Consider the following 27,245-nt stretch of genomic DNA (forward strand, 5'->3'; position numbering starts at 1 on the left):
AAAACTACTTTATGTAAATATTGTGGTGGAATGGAAATCACCTTCAGGGTTTCATCTTTATTTTTGAAAAGCTGAGCTACATTTTGGAGTTAATTTGCTTTTATTGTTCAAGAAGAGTTGCACTCAGTTGACTGACTAAAATCCTTATCTTAGTGGTTGATGAAATGACAGTGAATAACTGATGCTTTCCAGTCATTTAGGCTGGATTTTTATTGGAGTTCTTTAGTTGTCAGAACTACTCTTTTTCTTTTCCCCTCCTCCCTTTTCTTGCTGCAATAATGGTGTCCTAGCACCAGATAACCCTGCCTGCGAGTCTTGTGGTTGACAAGTTCACTGTTGCATGTTGGTAACTCCTTTGAAGAATGGCTAATGAAATTGTAAATTTAAATTGAAAGGTCTCTGAAATACAGTGTGCTTTTTTTTCCCCCCTTTGTACATCCTTTATCTGCCAAGTTCCAGTACCAAGGTTTGGTTGTTTAGTTTTTCTGTACATCCGGCCAGGCATCTCAAGTTTCTGTTATTCCATGCACAGTGTTAAAATCAGTATTTTTAATAAAATTAGAATGGGGACAGTTTATTTAAGTTTTGGTGACTTGATTCACTAAGGAGAAACCCAAAACCCTGCATAATTAAGCACAGATAAAGCTGAAACACAAACAAGAAAATCGTGCTGTTTAAATTTACTTTTTGTTTTCTTGATAGATGTTTAATTTTAAAATGAAGAATGTAGTTATTCATATTGGAAGGAGCCTCTGTATTATGTTAGGGGCTGTTCTGATAAGTGTGAGAATTATAAATCCACACAGTATAGCTGAGGCTGACACATACTTAACACTCTAAGTTTAGTGAATATTTTCATGTCTTTGCACATAGAAAAAAAATGCTATGAATTGAACAAGAAGAGGGTGTGAGTTGGGAAGTTCATTTTGTGTCATGTCATCAGAAATGGTTGACAGTGGATCAGTGTAATAGTGGACAAAAGCTCATTAAGAACTTTCATAAATAGTTTTCTATCTATAAATCTGATATTAATGCAGTGCAGTTACTTAGTTTTTTGTTGCTCAAAGTAATTCTTGTGCTACTTACATAGCACTTCTGAAATTTGTGTCACCTTACATTTTTAATATTTTGTGATTTATTCAGACCAGGTCATCATCATAATAAAACTATTGTGTGTATAGATGTGTGTATATACATATACATACATACATACATACATATATATATATATATATATATATATATATATATATATATAATGTGTGTATATATTTAGAAGAGTATTAATTTTTGTTTATGTTGTTTGGATTTTTGGGTTTTTTTTCTGAATATTGCCTTATTTTGAAAGCTCTCCCTCCCACCTTTGGAATGGCATTATTTTTATTGTAATATTCTGATTTTAAGCAAAGGTATGAGAATGTGGAAATACCATTTATTTTCACTGCTTTTCCTTGTTACAAAGTAATTTTTTTCAGTACTGGTTCCTGGAATTCAGAATTGAGGAAAGGGACACATTATTTCGTATTTTTATAAAATAATTAAAATTATATATATATACACACAGACACATATATATATATATTTATATATATATATATATATATATATCAGTATAAAAAAAAGCTTTGGAGAAATTGCAACGTGTGTGTCTTGTCTTCTAATTTATACTATGGAGGGCACTTAATTTTACCAGGGCAACAGATGAGCTTCAGGCACCAGCATTCTTCACTTGAAGTGAGAAATTGAGTTCCAAGAGTAAATAAAAACAAGATTGAAGGTTTAAATCCTCTACTAGGCTTTTTGAACTTATATACTCATTAAATGTTTATTGGAGTGGTGGGATTACGAAGGATTTGGGCAGCTTCATCAACTGGTATATACTTAATCACTAAGTAAAACACTACATTTGATAGAGTGTTTCTCACGATGCCACACTCAATCCATCTTAATGAAAACCGCTTCAAACTGATTTAATTTGAGAGCACTTGGCAGCTTGAGTGCTCAGAGATCTTGGCCTTTTCTTGACAAATTCTCAATGCTGTCCAGAGCAGAAGGTGCACTCTACAGTTCATGTCTAGTGAGACAGCCATCAGCTGTGTTTTAAATCTGTGTTGTGGATACTTTTTACCTCAAAAAAAATTAAAAAAAAATCCCAGTGTATATAAACATCAAGCTTTTTTCCAGAATCTTTTTAAACTTGGGTTAAGAAAATTAACTAATGTCAGAACATGTGTTTTGAATGCAGAATATGAATTCAATTTCTTTTTATGAAAATAGATGTTTCCTGTTAAATCTTATTGTCTTTTCATGTGTTGAAAAGGATGGTAATTCATAGTTACTTCACGAAATGTTGCTTGAAGAAGAAATACCTTGTAAAAAAAATTGAGGTGTTTATGTGCTGTGTTTGAGTTGTGTAGCCAGTGAAGGTTAACTTACATGATGGGTATCTTTTAACCTTTGGAGCAACTGCTGCCACAACAGTGTCAGGTTTTGGTAGGAGAGGTGGAATGAGGTCAAATATAGCTCTGCTTTAAAACCTGTGTAACTGTTTGCCACAAAAATACAATACCCAAGATATAGAGCCTTGCTTTTAACAACCAGTGTCCTTGGCCATGAAATTCCCAGGTGCCTCCAGCAACCTGATAGTTAAGGGTGTTGTGTATTCACTCCCAAGGCTTATTGTATATATGACAAGAAAATATTTTCAGTATTTCTTTTAATGGGATCAGGAAGAGAAAGAGAGGCACAGATTTATTAAATTAACAATTAAGCTGGTTTTTGTGGAAGTCTTCCTCTGTCTATTGGAAAGAAGAGTTTCCCTGTCACTAAGTTTCTGAAGAATGAGCTTACTCTTCCTACAGAGCTTCACTGCCATAGCAATTGCTACATCTGATGCCATGGAAGAAATCCTATAATAGACATTTTTTAACCAGGTGTTTGGGAGAAGTGTCTTTGTGTCTGAAAGCAGTTTGTGGGTGTCTTCTGTTCTGAGACATCAGAGGGTTTATCCTAACTTATGGTGCTATTGTTATTTATACTGGATTTTAATTGCTATATTGAAGCTTACTGAGTTATATATGTGAGCAATACTCAAGTATTTTCTTTTATTAGAGCTTGTTTGTCTTTCCATTTTTATAGGTGGTTGCTATTCTTTTATTTAGAGAAAGAATAAAGACATTGCCTTTGCCTTTTCAGGAGCTCTTATTTTTATATACCTCTGTCAGCTCACCTCCTGCTCCTCTCTCAACCTTTCTGTCCACTGACTTTTAATAAATATGTGAAACATCTCTCTTAGCACAGATTGGTATTGTCACCTCAATATATATTCCTGCATTCTGAAAATGAACCGTGTTTTTCTTCTCCTTGAATTCAGTATTTTAGGTTCAATTTAGAGGCAGCACCATCCCTCTCACATATGGGTTCTTTATTTCCTGAATACCTAGAGCAAAGTATGCTCCTTCCATGATTTGGCATGTTCAAATAAAAGCTTTTTTTTCCCCCTTTTCCTTGGTGGTAGCAGAATATTCCTTCATAGAGGGCTTTCTGTAGCATCATTTTTATCTGTGTAACTCGGAAAAATGTCCCTTATTATTTCAGTTAATTAAGTTTATACTGAATTTATTACAGATTACAGCTGGTGGAGGAATTTACCACTTTACAGATTCTGATTAAACATAAATACCTGACCACTAATGGACATGGTCTGGTTGAAGCTGGAGGACAGGTATAGAAGTATGATTCTAGGTTTTCAGGAAGAGTGAAGTAGCTGCACTATTTTTCAACAATATGACTCAGAGGTTATATATTTAGCATGAAATTTTAACCAAGAAAAACGAAGATTAACTGATATAGTAAATATCAGTACATAAGCTCCAGTTAAGTCTCATGTCAGTCACCATTTTCTTTCCAGTCTTGCCTGATGTGTGTTAGCAGTTCTGTCCTTTAATTTGTAAATTATTTCTGAATTGTGGATGACTTGTTTAGAAATTCCTGCTACAACATACCAGTTTAGTAGCTTCACTGTTTGCCTGCACACCCTTCATTTTTCTTATCTAAAGAGTGGCTTGATCTTTCCCATCTGGAGAGAAATGCTCCTGGGTATGGGTCTCTCCTCAGCCCCCTCTGTATTTGATACTAAATAATGGATGTTTTTTGAACTTCTCTGTCTCACTCTACATCTTCTTTTCTTTCAAAGCCTGTGATTACAGATCTTACCTGTGTTTAGCATTAATTACTGGATACTATTTGCATTATGTAAGATATCACTACAGGTGCAGTTGATTGAAATGGAGATACAACAGTATAATAGGATCAAATAGTTGGAAGATGAAAGTAGACTAAATCAGGCTTTACCACACCTTTACCTGGGAGAGTGGGTAGCTGTTTGAACACCTTGCCATGGTTCCTGTGGATTCTTCATCACTGATGGGTTTTTGAGATGAGATGTTTTACTGAAAGGTAAAATTACAGGAAGATTAAACTAGGAGCTAGTTTGGGGATGTCTTATGCCATGTTTATTACAAAATGTGGGATCAGAAGTTAACGGGATCACCTCATTCCTACTTCAGGAATCTGTGGGGTACAGTTTTTTTTCAGATCTCTTCTACAAGGCTAGATAAAGTAGCTGTGTCCAAGGCTGATCCCATGAGCTCCAAGATCACTTTAGACAGATGGATCAGATTGTGCACTTCAAACATTTAAAGAAGTTCAAATGCATCCCTTTGTTTATTTGAATTAGTTCTCACTGCATAAAACCTGGAGGAAAAAATTAGATTATGATTTGTTAGCCTACCAGTTGGACAGTTGCCTCTAGGAGCTGATACATGATGAACTTTTCTGTCTCAGTCATGACTCAGATGTGTATACCTGAGATTCAAAAATAGCCATTCAGGTCTGTGGTTTTGCTGACCCTTGTGATTGCATTGCTATTCCCATTCAAGTTCATATTCTTTTGAGTTATCTGAGTAATTCACAGTATTAAGAGCTGGCTGAGACGCTTAGAAATCCCACTACCCACTGATGCTAATTTTGTCACCTCAAGATCTATGGGTTCTTTGCCTCCATGACAACTTTTCCTTCAATTTTACATCAGTGACAACTTTTCTTTTAATTCTGTACAAAGTGTGTTAACTTCTCTGAAGCTTTAAAGTGCCTGGTCTTCAGCATGCACGTACTCTGAAAAATGCTTCCCTTGGTGGATTAAGTTCCTCAAGTCCAAAGGCCTTTGGAATTCCATCAGGTATTCAGTGCTTAAAACCTTTCTGGTATCCTGTACCACTGTAGGGACTCGTGAAAGTTTTTCCCTGTTGTATATTTTTTTCCTTGATTAAAATTTCATGCTAACGTCTGAGTCATATTGTTGAAAAATCCAACACAGAACAGTCTAGTGCTCCATTAGTAGGCTTTTTTTGTGGAATTTGAGACTGTTCAACGTTTTGTAAGGCTGTTTTAATAGTATTGAATTTGAAATACTCAGTATTAGTCATAATAGAATCCTAGAATTTACTCTGACTTTTCAAAGGCTTGAAATAAACACAACCAAAACTTGCTTATAAATATGTGCTACCATGGGTTAGTAAAATAAACAAACCTGAAAACAAACCCACACAACAACAGCAACAACAACAAACTTCAAGCTGTGAGCCTTTTGCAATCATGCATTTTTCCAAGGAAAAAATGTCCCTGGCTTTCACAAATATTTTTAAAAATCATGTTTTAGCACTTCAGTTCTTCCTGCTGCCTCTTTTGCATTTACCATAGCAGTATGCCTGTGCCCACCCTTAACATTTTGGATGAAGTATCAGATACAAGTACAGTCTTTTATATGTGATGGAGTTTTGTGTTTGCATGGTGAGATTTGTTGATGCAACAAAAATTACATTCCCTTGGGAAGTAACTCAGTGTAAACCTCCATTGTGTTTGTGTCTGTTCTGTTTACTAAAATTTGTCCCTAAATCTTTAAGCCTAAAACTGTACATATTTTGAAACATTCTGTTGTAGGGAATCTCATATTTAACAGTTTCATGGGGTTGTTTCTTTGGAAGTAAAAGTGTTTCTCAAGAGCCTTTTTTTCTGTCCGCTCCCAGTGAAAAGAGGAGAGCAAAGCCATCCGCTTACCACAAAGCAGTGCCACCACAAAGGAAAGATTAAGGGTTTAGAGAGAGGTCAATGTGGGTTTTTCTCTAACTAAACACTTTCCTAAAGTTTCCTTGTGGAAAAAATAATGAAGTCATCTCAGAGTTTTTAAAGAATTTTTATTTCTTTTTCACCGTCTGCATTCGCTTGTCTTCTCAGCATGGATGTTTAATCTTTCTAGGCTTTGTGAATTGGTCCAAATGAATAAGTGGTGAGCTGTCTCTCTAGGAGCTAGAGGCTTTTTCTAAGGCCCTAATCACTGAGTAAACACATCTTTGCCCTCCCTCTCTTACAACTGCTATATAATAGTCGAGATTCTAGCACAGTAACCTGGATATTGCAGGGATCGACGCTTTGAAATGCAGAACGGCTGATCCTCAAAAACAGACAGTGCCTGATCTTCCCCTGCCTCTTTCTTCTTTTTAAATTAAATATCACCACAGAAATGCTGTTTTATTGCATGATATTGTGCATCAGTGCCCTGGATTTTCAAGTTTAGTTTCAGTCAACATTGTTGGCTGCACTTATATGGATCTCTGCATGTTGGGCTTATTAATGGCCCTTCCTGGCACATGTGCACGTGGTTCTGAGGAACATTTAAATTAAATTAGACAAACAGTAATGCAAATTACTAATCCCTTTCCCAAAGTCGAATGTTCAAATGTTCCTTTTATAAATAGTCATTAAATTTTATCCAAAGCCAGTATATGAGGCGAGAGCCCTACAGGGTTTTTTTTGCAAAGACAGCTTGCTGGAAATTGCATCCCATATCTTGCTATATCAATACACATCAATATCTAGGGTTCAGTGTTACTTCTGATGAAGAGATTTGAAATTACTTTAAATAAAAGTCTGAAAATAGCACCATATCATCTCAGCAAATATGTTCAAGTGCTATTTTAAAATAAAGTGAGTAATTTATATGGGTATAGAGGAATGGAAAGCTGTAATTTTCTGAATTATATTTATAATTCATTGAATGCCAGTTGCAAAATCACAGTCCTTAGCTAGTTCATAGTCTCCCTGTATTTTTGCAGTCTGCTTTCTATATTTGCATGCACACAGTCTTGCTTTCCAAAAAGTGGTCTGAGATTTTCATGGGGACGCAGCTGCTGGCAGTGAAGCTGAAGTTTTATTTGATGGGGTTCCAGAAGAACAGCACAGAATATTTTGTTTCAAGAGACCATAGACACCATCTCAACATGTAGTGCCTCTTTATTTGGCTACAGAGGTGGTGATAGCAATGCACTGTCATTTTTTTCAGGTTGTTTATAATTGTTTTTTGTGGTAGATGCTGTCCAATCAAGAAGTGTGTTCCTTGTTCAGGGAAATGTTATTTTTGTTAGGCAACAAGCTAAAAAAATTCAGTCATTTCTTAGGTCTGTTAATAAGGTTTTTGTTTTTCATTCATTGTTCTTTTCACGTTCTAAACATATATTATATTTTAGTATTCAGAACATTAGGAATCATTAAGAATATATAAAAATTTGCAGGGATGGACCATTTGACTTGAAATCTGCTGATTATTTCTTGTGTGTGCATGTTGAGATACTTGTTGCCCTTGATGAACCCCATCATGGGTACTAACACACGGATCTGCAGCAGCAACTTTAAATTGCTAAATTGTCTGATGAACTTTCCACTCATCTCTTGTCACATTTTTTCCAGAGAAAGCTTCTTGCTATCTACCTCCACCATGATGAAAGTGTACTAACCAACGTCTTCTGCTCTCAAATGCTTTGTGCTGAATCTATTGTCTCCTACCTGAGTCAGAACTTCATAACCTGGGCATGGGACATGACAAAAGAAGCAAACAGAGCAAGGTAAGACTCTTTGGACTCTGAGTGGAGCAGCTTTTCTTAGGGAAGGCCCTTAGCTCTGCCTATCAAATCTTTTTGTGCTTAATGTCTATTTGAGCTAAAACTTCATGCTCCTTCTCATCTGATCAATGAAGCTGTGCTGGCTGACATTCACTGAGAATTGGACTGGCCTTGTGTTCATCACAAAGTAATTTCTTATTCCTGTGCAGGAAAAAATATTTAAAGAAATGAGGGAAAAGTAATTGAAGAAATTATTTCCTTTTTTTCTTTTTTTTTCCCAGTTTATTTTCAAACATGATTCCATATTCAGACATGTGCCTTCACAGTTGTGCATTGCAGTGCCATAATATTACATGGCATTAATTGTGTATATGTTGGTGTAACTGCATGAGAGCTGTCTGTGGCAATAACTATTGTACTTAATGAAAATCTTATTTTAAAATAACATTCATATGATAAATTAGCGTTAAGAACAGATTATACAAAATGTTAAACACTTGCAATTCATATGAACTTTTTTGAACTAGAGTTTTCTTACATAACGTTCCTTTGGGAATGTTCAGATATTTTGGTTTTAATATAATAAAGGTGTTAATATAATAAAAGCTATCTTATGTCTCACAGAGACCATAATTTTGCTGATGACTAAAGAAATTAAAGCTGTAGATTCCACCTCCTACAACTTTTGTAGATTACCAACAAATTTTCTTAGTGTTATACTAAGACCTCTCTCTTCTTTAGTTATTTATCAGTTGATCATGATCTACTGAACAGAATGATATTATTATTATTATTATTATTATTATTATTATTATTATTATTATTATTGTTATTATTATTATTATTATTATTATTATTATTATTATTATTATTATTATTATTATTATTATTATTATTATTATTATTTTAGCATTTAGAAATCAGACTTGTTTGGGTCTCTAATGTGAACCTGATTTCATAACCTTTATTTACCAGAAGATGACGGATCATGTCTAGCCAGGATAACATATTATGTATCTTACTATAATTAGAGTTATACCAATTTTTGATTGAAAGATGCAACAGTCATTTGGCCCCGAATAGGATTGCCACTTCTTTACACAATTCCACAATTATTGAAAAAGGAAAATGATACATATATGTTTCTTTCTCTTGTGGATTATTAGAATAGAGCATTTATGTATTTCTAGTCTTCACTATGTAAATTATAGTTAATATTTCTTTACTGAGGTGAGCTTGGAGAATAGAACAGTCTCTTTTTCTAATATGCTTTTTAAATGACACTTGTATTTCTCAGGAATTCCTCACTTGACCTTCTGCATTTTGTCATTGGAGGGGTCAGCAGCAATGTTTCTGGTTTAAGTTATTCTAGAGAAGTGTAAAAGCTTATGGAAAAAAGCAGTTGTAAAAACAGATTAAAAGTTTCTGAAAAAGAAAAAAATAAGAGAGGAAAAAGAAACATCTAGGTTCTTTCATGGGACCAAATACATAGACTGGAAAGTTGCTTAAGTCTTTTGGTATTGCCATTCATGGGCAGTAAGGAGCCTCCTCCTTTTCTTTTATCCCACAAGTTGGTGTGGAAGGAAACACTATTTCTAAACCATCTGTAGTGGCTAAGTTCAGTTGACTACCTGCTGTTCTATTGTCTGCTTTTCTATTTAATTCTCTAGTTTCTTTTATTTTACAATGACAAAAAATTGCAGTGTAGTTTCTTTTGAAAAACTGTGTTTGAGGGGTTTTTTATGACTAACGATCAACAGCCATGTAATTGCTTTGTTGTGTTTTACTAAAGAAATCTATTAAGTAGCACAACTTTGATACACTAGTAATAAGAGTTTGCAGGTTACACAGACACCTGTGGTGACCAAAGCGACAGAAGCTGCTTGTTAGAAAGAGCCTGTACAGCTGTGTCCTATTAACTCCTTATGACACTTCTTAAAACACAAAATAAAGGGCTTGTTTAAGGCTTTATAGCTGCTCTCAATGAACTTAGTCCCCGATTGTGCTGGACGATAGGGTTTTTAAGCCTTCATTTTTTTGCTTTCTGCTAACAGCAACAAAGAAACTGTCATATTAACAGTGAGGTCAAAAAATAGTAAGGGGTAAACAAGGCATGCTGGCTCGAATTAGAATAATTTCTCAGTTGTGTTTAGTGTCACATCCTGCTCCTTAGACTGTGATTTCTTCAGAGGGGGCACGATGCTTCCTTCTCCCTTTGGAAAGTGCCAATGCACTGTGGGCATTCCCATAAATAAATACTCAGTCCCTCTGTTCGGTCACTGCCCTTCATGTGACACAGTGACAGTGGTCTTGGAGCCCGTTCTGTTCTGTATCCCTATGAACACAGTAAAATGGAGCTTTTTATTTGAATGGTGAGGAGACAACAGCAACAACAGGAGGAGCTGGGTCTTGCCTGCTGGTGTAGCTCATTTCCACTCTTAGAATTGCATTGTAAAAATGCTGGAAAAGCCAGGATGGGACAGCAGAGGAATCAGGTCCATTTGATTTACAGCAGTCAACAGGGACATCTCAATGTCAGTAGTAAAAGACATGGTTTCAGTACTGTGCAATGGCATCAATAAATTCAAACAGGTATAAAGACTTATATAACCCCCAAAAAAATCTTCTGCATTTCTGATTTACAAATGTAATCCTGTTCCAAAATTAGTCCTAATACTCCAATTTTCTCATTTATGAAATGAGGGTCCATCCTGAACACTGTAGAACAAAAACAGCTCCAAAATCTTGTAGTTGTCCCCAGTTTTTAATGTGTATCTCGGCTGACACTGATACAGAAATGTGCTTTAAAACCTGCATTACTGTACAATAGCACGTTTCTTCTATAATCTCTCAGTCTTCAATATCCATTCCAACAGACTCAAGAGAGTCTGTAGGCAGGAGTAAAATACTGTGTGAGCACTGGGTACCTGCCAGCTGTACTGCAAGACCATAAGCATTACAACTTTGGGAGTCAGAAACTAAAAAATTTATTTCTGCAGCCATGCAGGACTGTTACTTTGTCAAAATGAAGGCAAAGTCTAGTTAATACAGTTGAGGGGAAGCTTTGTTTTGGCTTCCATGGGTTTTAATTGCCTCTGACATCAGGCTTGCTGTGAAGAGAGCTGTTACTTTGAGTAAGTTCTGTGATGATGAATTTTTTCATTAATCATAATAAAATTGTAGTAAAGGGAAAATATAAATAGTATCTTCATTTAGGAAAAGAATGTGGTGCTTTTATTGTACTGTTAAGGAACATGCATGAAATCTTTATCTCCTATAGTTTAGACTTCAGCTTAGGAAGTCACTCTTTGAAATATTCTTGTCATCTCTTCCTGTTTGCAATCTGCTGGCAATCCTGGCCCTGCCATTTGGCCCAAGCACAAGCCTGCATTGAGTCATCACTTGGGCTGAGCTATTCCTCAGGTTTCCAGAGGGATTCTGCAATAGATAAGCAGGGGACCCAGACATGAGCAGCTCTAGTTCTGGCACTTTTTGACTTCAAAGAATTGAGTCAATACCATTGTTCTAATACAATTATGTGCATGAGAGTTGTATATGTTTATGCAAACACATACCTAACTGGTTTTGTTAATTCACTAGGGTGCATTAATATGTTTGTATCCGGGAAAGATGTACAGTGATAAATATACACACACATGGCACACATATGTTATATTTGTACACACAGATAATGCATAGTATTAAAAGCTTTCCAGCACACAAAGCGTTTGCCAAGCAAAGCCAAAACTGTAAGACAGTGACTCAAAAATCTGTAGCAGCTTTTTAGCTTTTGATATCATTGCCCTTGGGCACTGTATTTCAGGGTGTTGCCAGTTTTGCTCTGATGACAGGTACTTGTTAGTTTTAATGTTCAAATGATAGGTTTTCACTTTGCTGAAGCTTAGGAAAGAGTTAATTCCCTAAAGTGCTTCTCAGCAGCAGGTTGTCTTCACCTGCAATTTCCGTCATCAAGTGATTAGCCATATTCACAGTTGCTGACCCTTAATTCTAACCTACTGAATGATGCATGCCTGGATGAAGACCAGTTGACCATATTACTCCAGCTCCCCAATCCCATTTGATCCTTCAGCAAATATATTGCAGGTGTGGGGTCTGTGAGAGCAAGAGGAGATGAGTTAATTTCTCACTGCCTCTTTAGGAGTGACCACAGATTCTGTATATGTTGCTTGCAAAACTGTTGGACGTGTTCTTTAGGCACTAAATCCTTAACAGGTTTCACAGAAGAGTGTGAAAACCTCTTCTATTGTATTCTGCAATTTTTTATTTAATTTACTTTAATAGCAATACAGTGCCAGTCAATAAAAACAGGTCAGAAGTCTAATTAATGTTTTAAAAATAAAGGTTCTCAAACACCAGGCGAGTTTGTCATTTTCTGTATGGTTTGTTTTGAGGAGGAAGAGGAAAGAAGGTGAGGAGGGAACCCTTCTGTTCCATGATTACATCCCACCCGCTCATTTTCTCCTTTTCTCCTTTGCTTTTGATTTTAGTGGCGCTCTTAACAGAATGTCAAGATCAATTTGCAGCATGGTTTAACTCAAGGTTTGCATTCTGCCAGCAGCAATTGTCCTAACGAACAATGCCGTGTGTTCTTGTAACTTCAGAAGCTTTTAGAAGGCTCATGGCAAGGGCAGCATCTAATGACTTTATTAGTGTAGGGTTTCAAAATGGACTCGGTAATTGTTCGCATCTCTTTGTCATTTAGTCATAATTACTGCATAGTATTGTTCAGGGTTGCACTTGTGAATAGTTTCCTAATAGCACTAAAACGAAGAAAAAAAGGGAAAAGGATAAAAGGTGATTGTCTCTTTAGATAGAGAACAAAACAGCCTGTGTATAGATGATGGTTAAACTGTTTATTATACACCCACTAGAAAAGGTAAACTATCCCTGCTTAAATATTTATGTGCTTCAAGGTAATTTCATGTTAGTAATCTAAAAATGTCCAAATTTGGAAAACTAAAAATCAGCAGAGAATGCATTTTGATCTGGTCGTGATTAGGAAGATATGGATGTCTATAATATCCAACTATAAATAGAAAGCAGCCTCTCTTGATGTTGCCAAGGTTTTCAGTGCATCAGTTTATATGCCTTTAGCAATGTTTTAAGGTCATCTGAGAAAAATAGTTATTAAACCCAAGGAATTAATTAAACTGATAGATGTGTAAGCAGATGTTTTAAGTCCCCACTCTAAAACAAAATCTCAAACAATGTTCTATGCCCCTGTACTTAAAACTACAACTAATTGATTAAGCTTATCAAACAGAAAAGTTGAAAAAATTAAACCTTTTTTTGTGTCCTGTGCTAAAGATGTGAAGGCAGAAGAAAAGGTGATTGAGACAGATTTGTTGGGCTGTTTTGAGGAAGGATCTGGTTGTATTCTCTTATTGCTTGGTTCTTCTGCCGTATTTGTGCAATCTTTCCTCCAGTTTGGAGACTCTCATTGACCTTGCAGAATTGTATCTTACTTGTCAGGATGATTCTTTGACTTGTGAAGTTTAATCTGAATTCTCTGACTTCTAATGTGCTTGTATCTTCTCCCACTTTACCAACATCTGAAATAAACATACTGTCTGTTCTTATCTAGGCTATTATTAAATCTGTATATTAAATCTACCTGTGGCAAGCCTTGGATATTCCTTAGGAAATCATACAGTACATAATAGGTGATGATGAAAGTGCATCTTGTGTGTTCCATTCTTTGTGCAGTGTTCTAGCAAGGGGTCGAGGTAAATTTTATTTATTCTTTCACCAGTGACTTTCCCTGGTGTCCAAGGAGGGACTACTGGGTTCAGAGGGCTGTGGTTTTCACTGAATGGGGTAGTGAAGTATTTATCTAATCTGGTTGAACCTTTCAGGATGGGAATCAGATCTTCCATCTTTTAGGAAGAGATAGATAACCCACTCATGTAGGCTTTATTTTTACATAAAGAAATTGATAAAATCAAGCTTTTTAACATCTGGATCTGATTGTTTAGCATGTAGATTCTGAGGATATTACCCACATAATTTGATTTTGCTGTATACATCTTTAAAACACACCTTGTGTCTGGTGCTCCTTGTGTTTGAGTTATGGCCCCACCAATGTGGGTAAGGCAGTAACTCAGTATTATGGAGACCAGGCTTAATTTAATATGCCAATTCAGGACCTCAGCTTTTACTCTTTTAAAAATGTAAACACCTAATACAAAAATGTTCTTTTTACATTAACATTTTAATGAGTCTTATGTTGACTTTGCACATTATATAATTATTATTAAAAACAATCAGAAATCTTGCATATTTAATATTCATAATTGTTTTCTTCATGCTCAACAAAGAAGTTACTTTTTTTCCAAACCCATTTCTGAAATGTTAAAGGCTGTTTAAGCTTGGCTTTGGGAATTATCTAGTCATAAATAAATCACACTTTTTTTGCCCAAAGTCATCCAGTTTGTGTTCTCAAATGGAATAGGTCTTTTAAAAGAGTTTGTCAGATTTTTCTGCTGCTGCTTTTTGAGGAGGACTTTAGGCTAAGAAGATGCAGCAAAAAACATCTCAGCCTTTCTGTTCTGTTAAAAAGTCTTTCCAAGAAGCATAGTGGGCACCATGTGCCAAAGGGCATAATTTTAGGAGGAAACTTTACCAAAGTTTTCCCTTCTGTGCATAAAAATAAGAAGTAACTACAGGAATTTATATGAGTAAGACTTAAAAATAACCAGAACTTTGTTGTTTCTGTTGATACAGAAAGTAAAGAAAATCTGAAATACTATGAACTCTATGAAGATCTAGAATACTATGTTTTTTTAATACTTATTTTTAATGCATTTTTCCATACATTTGAGAGGTGAGTTCTCTCTTTATGGAAGAGAATTTGACCTTAAGTGCACTAGACATTTGCTAATACCATTGTTAAATAACATTAAGGTCTGGGAAGAGGGTAAGAAATGCAAAAGCCAATGAGAGCTTGAAATTTTTTTTTTTAAATATACAAAAACCACTCAAAATGTATCACCAAGTGTCCCTCTGCACACTCCAGGAACACACTACAGTGTGCAGGATGCAATCTCCTCTGAGTTGTTTTCCTTCTGCAGGATAACTGGATTTACATGAACCAACTAGAGTTAACATTTTAGGTTTAGTTGCTCTTTCTGCCACTGCATTGACTGCTTGGGAATTATATTTTATTCATGATACCTTGAGAAGGGAGATTAATTTGGGGGTATATGCAGAGCTATTCATCCTATCAGGTTGTATCATCAGTTTGATTCTTGCAGGAAATTGGGGATCAGAAGGAGGACAGGCAGAGTAGTAAGTGTTTGGTTTCAGTGGTGGCTGGTGGGTGGTGTCCATGTCTTTCAAGGCCATGCTGATGAAAACTTTTCTGCATGGACAGAGAAAGGATTCTGAATTCCTCTGCTCCTCTGGAATCCTGCTGGATCAAGGCCAAGGGCAGAAGTGCTGTCTTGTGCTCTGGTTTTTAAAGGAGATGCAGAGAACTCTCCTAGCTCAGAATCCTCAATTCTTTGCCAAATTCTTCCTCTCACTCCTCTACAGTTCTTCATTTCTTTGTAGATTCTTTCCCTGCTAGGCAGGAGTAGGAGTGGCTTTGAACGAGTTCCCATTGGAAAATGGAAAATGAACATGACAGTTCATAGCCAAGCAGTGCCTCTGCCTTGTCCCTTCAGGAACTGGGCACCAGGGATGTTCCTAACTTACCAAATTGTTTAAACTGAAATGCTGAAGGAATATTTACATTTTTCCAAAGTATTTACCATCGTAGCTTTTTTCCAGATATCAAATAATATTGAACTCTGAGATGAACACTTTTGATGACAAGTGCTTTGGCCAGAAGTGCCCAATTTTGTTATTAAAAATTAAAAGCTGCACATTTTCACAGAAACAAATGATTGCTAAGCCCCAGCATCTACAGAGTCATACATAGCATATTTGAGATCAGGAGCTGTGATATACCATATGCTTGAGGCTTAACTTGTAATAAGTATTTCCTTTGGGTTTGAGACTCGATAATACTTTTTTCTGTAGATTCCTAAAGCTATTATTTTGTCATAATTGCATAATAGGACCTTATTTTAAAGTAATATTAAATAAGTTACTACATTAATAAAAATTACTTCAAAATAAATACAACTACCAAAAAAACTATGCCAGGAGTATATTTTTATATAAGGCCTCACATATTAGCTGGTAGGAAATTATAACATTCTTCTTTGGAAAACTCATGTGCTGTAGCACATGATGCTAACTAGCACATGTAGATGATGACTCCTCACAGGTTGTCTCCAAAGTGCATGTGGAGAGATAATTACTGTGCAGGCATCAGCAACTCCTCCAATCAGCATCTTCATGGCACCAGAAAAATTTTGTTGTTTCTGCTACTTTTAACTAAAAAATGAACTGTGTCTAAGCATTAATACCTGTTCAATCTACATTTAAAAAAACTTCAGTAGTTTCTACATATTTTTTAGCTTGTTTCTGTATTTGTCAAGCCGTGGTCAGTGTCCATGTTTATTCTGTAGCTGTAACTGCTGGTTTCATTGCTACTGAGTCATGAAAGAAATGGTGCTGCCTGCCAGAACTGTTACTTTTCCTGATTAAGTTTTTTCTTGTAACTTTTGAGATTATTTTTTAAAATGGCTTTTTACTTCATAAAATGCTTTTTTGCCTTTGTCCTACTCCTTCCTTGAATATCTTTGTAATTTCAGAATAAAAGGACTAGTAGGGTGCTGTTTGCCCTCCCTTTCTGACAGCATTCCTCTATTTCCACTGTTGGTTGGAGATCACAGTAACCCAACACTGTGGAAAACCCTTTTCCCTGGAGGGACATCTGTCTCTTTGATGGACTCCACAGGCACTTTTTTGGCAGCTCTGGAGATGCCACTGGGAGATCTGGCACACTTCTGTTTAGATGAAAGTAAGAAAATCCCTTGTGAGTGATGTACAGAGTAAGATACTGGTTATTGCACGGAATTGTTTTGGTCCTGCTCACTTCTAACAGTAAATATTAGCATGTAGAGGAGGGATTTTTTCCTTTTTTCCTATTTATGAATCTGAAAGTAAAAAGGTCTGCAAAAACCAAATCAGTAAAGGCAGAAAAGGGGAAAAAAATCATCAATGAAAATTCAACTCCTACCCATCTAGTAAAATAGCAGTTTTGTGAATTGAGTGGCCTCTGGTGAGCAGGACTTGTACAGTGGCAGTTTTGGGAATTGCTGTTGCCTCTCTATTCAGTGTTCCATTGTTTGATCATCTCCACATTCTCGTTGGCTTTACTACTTTTTAGTTCAGCAGACAAGTGGGGTCTTACTTGGTTCCAGGAGGAGGAATGTGTTTTGATATTAGTGAAATGTTCTTGTGTGTCCTGAGGGTACACACTGATAATCTCACCTTCATCTCCCAAGAATGTTCTCATCACAGCTGCCTGTGCTGTGGTCTGGACATTGGTTATTCAGTGTTGGAAGTGCTGGAAAGAAGAGTTGTTTCTCATTGCTGTCCCAAGAAAGCCTGTGGCTTTCACACCAGAATTGGCACAGGCTGCTCTTGTCACTGGTAGGTGAGTGAGCTGAGCAGATTGTGACAGCAGCACAGCAAGGGACAAGGGAGGAGATTGGTGAGAGCAGGACAATGGTACCAGTGGCTGTAAGAAGTGGCACCATGAAGAAAAAACCCACCATGAGGGGCGATGTTGGCATCTGGCATCTGTTCTGCTGCCACTCACCCAGGAAAGTGTGTGTGCCCTTACAGCAGCCTGGCACAACGTGTCATCTCCTGAAGCCAGGGAGCTGAATCCTGTCCCAGCCTGGGTTATAGAGCACCCCAAGGTGTCATAACCTGTTAGCTTCTATGTAGTCAGCCAGAAGTCCTGCATAGAAAAATTCATCTCCCAGAAAAAAGATATAAAATCTTCTTAACTTAAATACTTCATTCAGAATTCTCTGCATGTAAAACCTATACCTATAAAAGTGTATTTTGGGACTGAGCTATTGGTTGGCTAAATGCAAAATAGACTTAAAAAAAAATAAAATTAACAAACCAGAACCTTTGAATAGTACAACTAGTACTGTAAGAGTCCCTTTAGTTTTTTTTCCTTCTAGCATTATTCTCTACAGTACTTCTTCACCTCCAGTTAAGTATTTTGTTTTTCCATGAAACTTGAGTGCTTTTCTTCTGTGGTATGTTGTTAAACAGTTTTAATACACAAGTCTGAGGAATTCTGTTCAATTGTCCACTGTCTTTATTGCTCACAGGAGTGAGACCTTGAACTCACATAAGTCATTTTACTGTGGAAGATCACTACTGACTTCTGTAAGGCCAACATTTCACTTACCTCTGCCCACCTTGAAAGGAAAACATCAAAACCCATTATTTATCTGAAGAGTTTCTATGCCCAGACTTTACAGATGCTGTTTTATCCTTACCAGATGTTACATCTCTATGTCGCTGTTTCTGATATAGCAGAGTTTGGGGGTTTTTTGTTTGCTTTTTTGATGCCTTCTTTATGTGTGATTGTTCTGAGTTGAAAAATGCAGAGAATCAAGGAGTAACACTTATGGCTTTGAAATACTTGCTTGCCACCCCCACCCATTGCCTTCCATCCAACTACAGCCAAAGACAAATTCTCTCTGAGAAGAATTTTTTTTAGTACTTCAGGTGCCTCAAATAAGCCCAGTGCTGTACTTGTCAGGCTTATCCATTTTTAGCCATTTTATTGGATACAATATATATATATTGATTTTTTTTAAAATCGCAATTTTGAATCTTTTCAGTATCTTTGAGAAGAAATTACTTGGAGCACTTGACATTTTAATGCAGTTTGTCTTTTCAAATAGATTTGGCTTCTAATGCATGTGACAACGGGACTTTGCTCTTCAGTTAGAGCATACATTTCAGAGTAGTTGTTACCTAAAATATTATCATAAGGCATAAGAAAACACACGATTTAAGTTGCCTTTCATGAACATAATTAAGAATTAATAAGCCTGTACCAGTGGCTAGTCCTCAGAATTTCCACTGTTTTGCCTTTTGTGACCCGTGTTATTAAAAGTCCATTATTTTTACAGACTTTATTAAATTGGATCTTATTAAAGCATTCTATATTTGCATTTGGTCTTTCATAATTCATTATTATTATGACATTTACTTTTTACCATCAGATCTGAAAACATATCATAAGCTACCCTTTTCTCTTGAAAGAAATGCTAATTTCAAACAGTCCTTTAATGGAAGAGAAAAGCTTTATCAGTTTTTTCATTTATTCAAGATCGTGTTAAGAATACTAATGTTAGACTTCTGTATGCTAATATCTAAGAGCTTTTTTTGGTCAAAAGCTTAGAATTATTGTTTTTTAAACCACACTGCTAAGTATGTCACTGGCAGGGCACTAGTACAAAAGAAAATACAATTCTGAAGTACCATGTTTTAAATCTGTGGCTGATAAAACCAATTTCTTGATCTTTCATTATTAAATTATGCTTTCGTATGAAATTTACTATTTTTGCACTTCACCATGTTTATTAGATTGTTGTTCTACTTAGTTTTTCTTTAGAAGTTTTAAACAATTGATTCAGCATGATTATTTTGGGGGGTAGTTTTGAATTATAGTCTTCACATAGTGTAACAAGAAATGGAATTGTCCATGAAATAAATCACTGTCTCAAGCAGTTGTTAATTGTGGTAATTTAGACAACCTGGACCTTATCATGTTTGTAAATACTATAATAATTTAGTCATAAAAAGAGATAAAGAGCTCTGGAACTGAATGCAGAACATGTTAACGTGCAGATAACATGCAGTTAAACTGCTGAATTTAGCAGAATTATTTTTTTAAACTTAACTTCCTAAAGTCCTCTACAATGTTAACTATTTTTCTTCCCCCCCAAGGTTTCTGACGATGTGCACTAGACATTTTGGGAGTGTTGTAGCCCAAACAATTCGAACTCAGAAGACAGACCAGTTTCCACTTTTCCTTATTATTATGGGAAAACGATCATCTAATGAAGTGTTGAATGTAATACAAGGTACAGTTCTTTATTTTGCAAGTATTCCTTATGTGAGTATTGAAACTGTTACAAGAGGTCTTTGCTAACTGTTTCTCTTTTAAGATATCCAGTATATTAATTTATTACACAAAGCACACTTTAAGTTGCCAGGGTATAATTATCTACTACTCATAAATGTATTAATTAGCATGGTGTTAGAGACTGGAGTTGCCATGACACTAGTAGAATTGTAGTTTACGGGATTTTTTTTGTTTTGGGTTTTTTTTTCCAGTGGAAGCTTAAATTCCTAAATAAGGAGCTACACTTAGTTTTCCAAATTTGTATCCAGATACGTTCCTGATTTCCAAAGTACCTTGGCAGCACTTTTTGCATAATGTTGGAATGCAGCTGGTTCAATGTGTGTAATTCCTTGTTAATACCTGGACTCCTGTTGCTAATATTTGGACATGAGTTGCTTTTTCAGACCTGCCTGCAGCATTGAGACCCCCACACCAGATCAGGATTTAAGTTCCTAGTATAATCTCACATAAATGAAGCTTTCTGGCTTACATGAGCAGTTCTTTCTGGTGTAACCATTCCTGTGATTTCACTGACAGCAAGATGACTGAGATGTGGAGTGTTGCCCTCTGACTGCTGTTCTCAGTAACTCTTCAAATTAGAGCACATCAAAGAATGGCTGCCTCTCATTTCTTCTTCTTTCTCCACAAGTTTGCCTTCATGACACTATGTCCTCATTTTTTTATTGCTTATATCTAGCAATCTTTATTGTAATCTTGTTTTCCTGAGGAAATTCAGCCTCAGGAAATGCTGCCTTTTGCAGACAAGCGTTAGTGTTTCTTTCTGCATCTGAGATTAATAATTTTCTTGAGGAATCTGCAGTGTTCCTTCCTATGGACAAAAGTGGTTAATTTTTGCACAGATTTTGTCTCCTCGGTGCAAGGTACAGCACAACACTAATTCATGGTATGAATGCCTGTAACTTGTAAAACCTATTTCATAGGTTTCATAGGTTATTTCATGGAAATAGTCTTATAAATAGCTTTGTTTTCTGACTCTGCAGTACAGTTCAGAACCTTTGCCATCCCACTGAAGTCAGTGGTGCTGCTTCAAGTACTTAACTGCTTTAGCAACAATTCAAAGTCATAATACAATGCTGTTTTGTATTTTAAAATAATCCAGATTATTTAATTGCGTGCATTAAGTTAATGATTTGTCAGGTTTTTTGCAATCTTTTGCACTAAACTAAAACGATCACCTATTGTAGCCTTACTTAAACTTATCCTTTAACAAGACTCACACAATCTCTGCTTGCTATTTTCCCAGGAATGGGAACACTGCTATCTTTTAACAATACTGCCTCAATGAATGGTGGGCTCTGAAGTCCAGCATGTTGTAGCATGTGGGATAACATTTTCTGCTAAGGTAGCAAATGTTAGAAATGGGAACAATGAGGGCCTTTCAGGGCTGGGCAAGAAGGCATGTTGACAGAAGAGATACAACTATATAGAAACCTAAGACCCCAGTGGCGTTTATTGAAATGCAGGCTGTCTAAGTTTGCTTTTGATTTTTATTTCTTTTTCCTGGGGTTGGAAACTATGGGGACAGTCTTATTTTCTTTAGTGGTACTTGTTCTGCTGAGGTCCAACAGCTGTTTAGGCTGGCACATGTTAAGACTTTGTAGTTATTGACCATTTCTCATGGTTTAAGACTTCTAACTACTACAAGTGGCTTTAATGAGTAGTCTAGTCCTCAGTTGAGAAAGAAGAAAACAAAACATGCATCTTAGTAGGAAATTAATCTTTCAGTCTTTATGAAGACTGGAGGCATGCTGGAAGGAAAACATGGGGAGGTATCTGTTTTCCTATTATGTGTTCTATTTCATGATACACATATAGATGACATAATTTTCCACTTCATTAGCTTTGCAAGTTTTTTGAGAGATAAATAGACTGAAGAAAATATGGTATTTGAAATTTTATTACTATTTATACCCAAATAAAATGTGCATACACATCTGTTCAATTTGGGTTTTTCCATTGTTTTGAACCAATCCACATGGATGCTGCTGTCAATATCCTACCTTTTGTTGCCTGACTAAGCAGTTGCTTTGGTCTCCGTGGGAATTCTAAAACTGTAAAATCAGTTTCACATAAGGAAATCCCAGATCTACTGCTTTCCTTTAACATCACTGACTAAAAGACAATATAGAGTTAATTTATGCAAGCATAAAAGCAATTGTTCAGATTTGCACCACCTGAAATTTTAACCTGTGATTCAACCTTTGTAAAAATAATTTTGAGTTTTCAGTAAAAGGTGAACTGAGAGCATTCTACTGAGATATTGGCATTTTCTACTCTTGTCTTCTTTCTTTTTTTTTTTTTTTTTTTTTAAGTCTGGCTATTTCTTATGGATTAATTCCAAAATGACTTCTTTTTTGTTTAATAACTTAAATGAAATGAAGTTCAGCTATCTTCTTTTGTTGCTAGGTAACACAACAGTGGATGAGCTAATGATGAGGCTGATGGCTGCAATGGAGATCTTCAGTGCCCAGCAGCAGGAAGACATAAAGGATGAGGTGAGCACTGAAAGTTGCTGCAGATGCCTCCTGGCTTCCACTAATGACTGGGGATGTAAATTATCCACATGTTCCTTTAGCCAGTGGAGTTGGGTATGATGTGTTTTAGTGTCTCTTCCATTGTCAGAAATTAAAAAGACAAAGTCTCCTTTGTGTATTTGGGTCTCTCAGAACAACTCCTCCTTTTTGGTCTTGTTATTTTCAGTTTCTTTCCTTTTTCTGAGCATTAGTCACTAGTGACTGTTTACATTATAGTGATATTATAGAGCTTAATATGCTCATACAAGGAAAATGAACCAATTTTTTGCCACTGACCAGCTCTAAGTCATATGTAGAAAACAAAAATAGATTAATATATCTTAAATGTTTTTTGAAAAGGAGGCTGAAAACAACTTTAAGCAGTACACCAGTACTGAACCACCATTCAGAATGATGCAGAATGCATAAATGATCACAAGACTTCTCAAAACCAGTGTTTCAATTACACAGAAGACACAGTGAGTTACACAGCTGAAAGATCTTTATCTGTTACTCTATAAATTGAGAGTGACATTTTGAAGTAATGAAGTACTTAGGAATTTATAATAATAGGTGTGTTGCCATTCAAAATTATTCTTATCCTGTTATATAGACATTGATTGACAATAATTCACTAAACACATTCTTCACATTTAAATCTTATATCTCATTAGTACAAGATTTACTGACTATAATATGAAGGTACATTATCTGCACAATATCTGTCATTCATTTTTTCTGCTTTATTTATGCTACCTGTAATTCATTGGTAAAGAAATTGGCTTTAATTTTGTTAATACTGAACACAAATTGAAATATGAGGATTACAACAAAAATCCAAGGCACAATATAACTGAATTTTTTATTGCACTTTAACAGGAGCGTTTTGAGTATGGGAGTTTTTTTTAATGCTTTAGTAAGAAGGTGAAATTTACATCACAGATGAGATCCAAGAGAGGTTCAGAATTACAAACTAAAAGCTGATAAAAAGGAAGGGAAACAAAAGCATTTAAAGTCAGAGAGGTAAGAGCAAACAAGGGATAGGAGAAGAAACTGGAAGTGATAGGATTGGAACAGAGTGAGGAGCAGGACACCAGACCAGACACAGAACCAGGAACTGGCTCCTGTCCTGGGCTGCTCTTTGGCCAAGAGCAGTGACAGTGACAGCCCAGTCCCCACATGGGGACATTGTCATCCCCTGACTCCTTCCCCCAAATGGTCTGCCTGTCTAGGGAGAATGGAAAATCGATTTTTGTACCTTTCTCCAGAATCTACCTTTGTCCAAGTCTTCTGTAGTCTTTTGTTTTTCTGTCACTGAAAGCACTGGTGACATTTCTTCCCCAGCAGGAGCTTTTTCTAACACACTTTGACATTCAGAAAACTGATGGAAAAATTCATAAACTTTGGGGGCAGCTTTCTGGACTCTATGGGTTCTATACACAAATAGGATATTTACTTACACCTTGACTTCACTCATTACAAGCACACTGAAAAGGTGATCTCAGACACTTTTGCCTTTGAAGCCGGAAGTTTTCATAACAAAAAATTACCTTGCTTTATGAAATCACTATTCCAGAGAGGGAGTATTTGACAAGCAGTCTGTACTCAATAGAGTGCTTCAGCCTGAAAACAAAATATTACCTTTTTGTGGTTAGCTACATAACATGTAGCTTTTTTGTAAGCCTTGTACTTGACAACTTCAAGTGTTCAAACATCAACACCTTTTCTTTTTTAAGATCTTACTGCAGTTGGTGCAATTTTCCCCAAATATTACAATAGCAAACAGGATACAGAGTCCGGTTTCTGTTACTGTTTTCTTAATAGCAACAATAAGTCATCGTAAAACCACAAGAAGATAAGCAGAAAATTCTTTTGTGCTTTAAAAAGAGAAGTCATCAGTGTAGCCTTGCTGTAAACAGAAGTGTGTGTGAGAGAGAACTAGAACTGGAAACATTTGTAAATGACAGCATGAATTCAGTAGTGAGTGGGTTTATGCAGCTGAAATTCTCATGTACATGAAAGCTTCCAGCACAGCCATTGCACAATCCTGTCAGGCACAGCATGTTTTGCAGTGCCCTCTCATGGTTATTTGGGTACAGGAGGACTGGTACCACTCCAGCTGCTGCTCCAGGTGTTCAGCTGATGTTGGCTGTAGCTACAGCTCCCTGTTACTGAACAGGAGTGTAGGTGGGATGCTCAGAACAGCATTACCAACTTTAATGAGCCACCTAAATAAGCCACCTCATTAGCTGGTGGTAATAATAGTGTTTAGCTAAGTCGTGTGCTTTTGTATCCGTGTTTTGGTAAAATTTACCAGTTTAGCCTCATAACATTTTAATGGGGCAAATCTCTTGCATATTTTTTAAGTGTCAAGTGTTAAAATATCATCACTTAAGTAGCAGTTGGATCTAATTTTTAGATTTGTATATGGTACTTCATTAAGCTTTTTCTTACATAATCTCCAAAGAAATACCTTAAAAACATTGGGATGCACATGTGTACTCATAGTAACCCAACATGCCTGTCCTGGTGTGTAATTTCTGCACCTGTTTTCACTTCCAAGTTTTCTTAAAAGAAGATCAACCTGCTGTCCCATTCTTTACCCTGCCTCTCCAGGGTTCTGGGTCAATCATGAGCTGTTGCTGTGTTGGCCAGATGACATTTTGGAAACCTCCTGCCTCTTTTGGACCATGTTGTTGATATGCCATTGTATATATATTGTACATGGTCTAGGTGTCCTGCTGCCCGTTTTTTTAAATTTGCTCCTGAAATTGCTGGAAGAACACACCACAAATAACAAAATTGGATTAGCAGCACACTGTTGTGCTCACATTAGAAGTGGCCAGTGGGTAATTCAGTTGAGGATTCAGTGACCATCAGTAGTGAAACCACTTGGCCAGGATACAGTCCCACCTTTCCCAGTGCAGTCAGGTCTGGGGACTGAAGTCCAACCTCACGCTGTGTATGCAGAGTTATTCTGCAGCTGCACTAACTATTTCATGCATCTGATGGATGTATTTTCTTTTTCTAACCATGTTTGCTCCCCTGGTCACCACCACAGGAGTTGACACCTCAGCTACTGCTCAGGTGGAGCTGGAGGGTTTTGCAGAGAGGGAATAAATATCATTAAGAAGTTTCTCCTGTAAGCAAGGGAGGGTATTTCAGAGCAGGGATAACCAGCCTCTGTCACTGTTAGTCAAGGTGTGCACTGAGATTTTTTGGGTGCTGATTTTGAAAAGAGTGTGTAGTATCAGTTCCTCTTGAGTATCAGTTCCTCTTAAGTGTCAATGCCTGGTCCTGGGCTTAGGAAAACAAATAATAGTTGTAAAATATTCTACACCCTGGAATGTCCATTTTTAAACACCCTGTGAGCTTGCTTGCTTTAGTCGAGTAGTTAAATAATCATCTCAGTGTGGCGTGATGGGCCTGAATAGATCCGAGTTAGTTCCTTTGTGAGATTAATGTGAAGAGATCTGTGATTAAATCCTGGCATTACAGCACAGCACACCTGTTCTGGGCCCATCCTCAACATTTTTTCTTCATTGCCTGAGGAGGAGGCTTCTCAAAGGATTACAGTAACACTTTTTGACAAGCTTATACAGGGCGGAGTTTCCATGTAATGACAGGGCTCATTTGATGATGCCTCAGTAATGCATTTTTTATTTTTGCTGTCAACATTTATTACTGTAGAAGCACTGACTGTTACACAGCTGGTCCAACTTGTCCACATTTAAGTAACAGTAGGTCTCTGGTCGTGTTTATTTTTGTCCTTATGCAACACTGGCACTCCTGCTCTTGGATTAGACTTCAAGGTGGAATTGTAATACCCACAGTTGTTTCAGAGACCTTCTTATTTTTACAAATACCAATTAAAAACTTTCATTCACTTTAAACTATGTCTGCCAGCACACTGGTCTGTAGTGTAAAAGAGAGACACTTAAAAAACTGCTGTAAACAGACTCTGACTGAAGATAAGCTGTAGAAAACTGTAGGCCTGCAGAGTCACCATCTTTCCTCTCTGTTCTTGGGTGACATCTCTTTCTAAATACTTCTAGAGCTTGAGGAAAACAGAAGTCCTTCCTCACCAATATCTGGATGGGGATTTCAAAAACACATGAAGGAAAACCAAAACTCCAAAACAGCAGCATAAATTCGTTTTCCTCTTTCTGTGCCACAGCCTTTGGGACTTTAGTGGCCGAGGGATATTTTCCCAACTGTGCTGTGAGAAGCCTGGTATATACAACAATTTCTTATCCTCCTTCCCTGCAGGGGAAGTGCTTCCATCAGCTCTGCATGAGACTCTGCTAGGGACTGAAGCTCACATGTAAATCAGTAGACATCAGGCATCTGATTACCTTAGAAAATCTGTGTTCCATCTAACACTTTCATGTGTATCACAGTGTACTGTATTTGCACAACAAGGGATTATGAGAATACACGAAATTCATTAAGTTCCAAAGCACAAAAGCATTATGGTGATGACATTCATCTAGCAAAGATTGGGATTTAACCCCTCAAAAATCTAATTAGCACATTTACTAATTATTACTAGTTATAACTAATTAAACTACAATAATCAAAATTCATTTGATTGAATTTTCTGATTTTGTGTTTGTAATATGATAGCAGCCCAAACGATGGGATTCCCATTGAGCATTTGGCCCCACACACCCTGGTGGG

General features: G+C 36.5%; 1 protein-coding gene across 1 annotated transcript in view; it reads left to right on the plus strand.

Annotated features, from left to right (window-relative positions):
• FAF1 (Fas associated factor 1) overlaps positions 1-27,245 on the plus strand; it is a 152,808-nt gene that overhangs the window by 101,696 nt on the left and 23,867 nt on the right. The window contains exons 13-15 of the mRNA XM_014870659.2: positions 7,804-7,958; positions 19,854-19,990; positions 22,459-22,547. Of these exons, the coding sequence (XP_014726145.1) occupies positions 7,804-7,958; positions 19,854-19,990; positions 22,459-22,547 (381 nt within the window). The remainder of the gene's footprint in view (positions 1-7,803; positions 7,959-19,853; positions 19,991-22,458; positions 22,548-27,245) is intronic.

The sequence above is a fragment of the Sturnus vulgaris genome, chromosome 9, assembly GCF_052056855.1.
Source record: "Sturnus vulgaris isolate bStuVul1 chromosome 9, bStuVul1.hap1, whole genome shotgun sequence".
Taxonomy (NCBI): Eukaryota; Metazoa; Chordata; class Aves; order Passeriformes; family Sturnidae; genus Sturnus; species Sturnus vulgaris.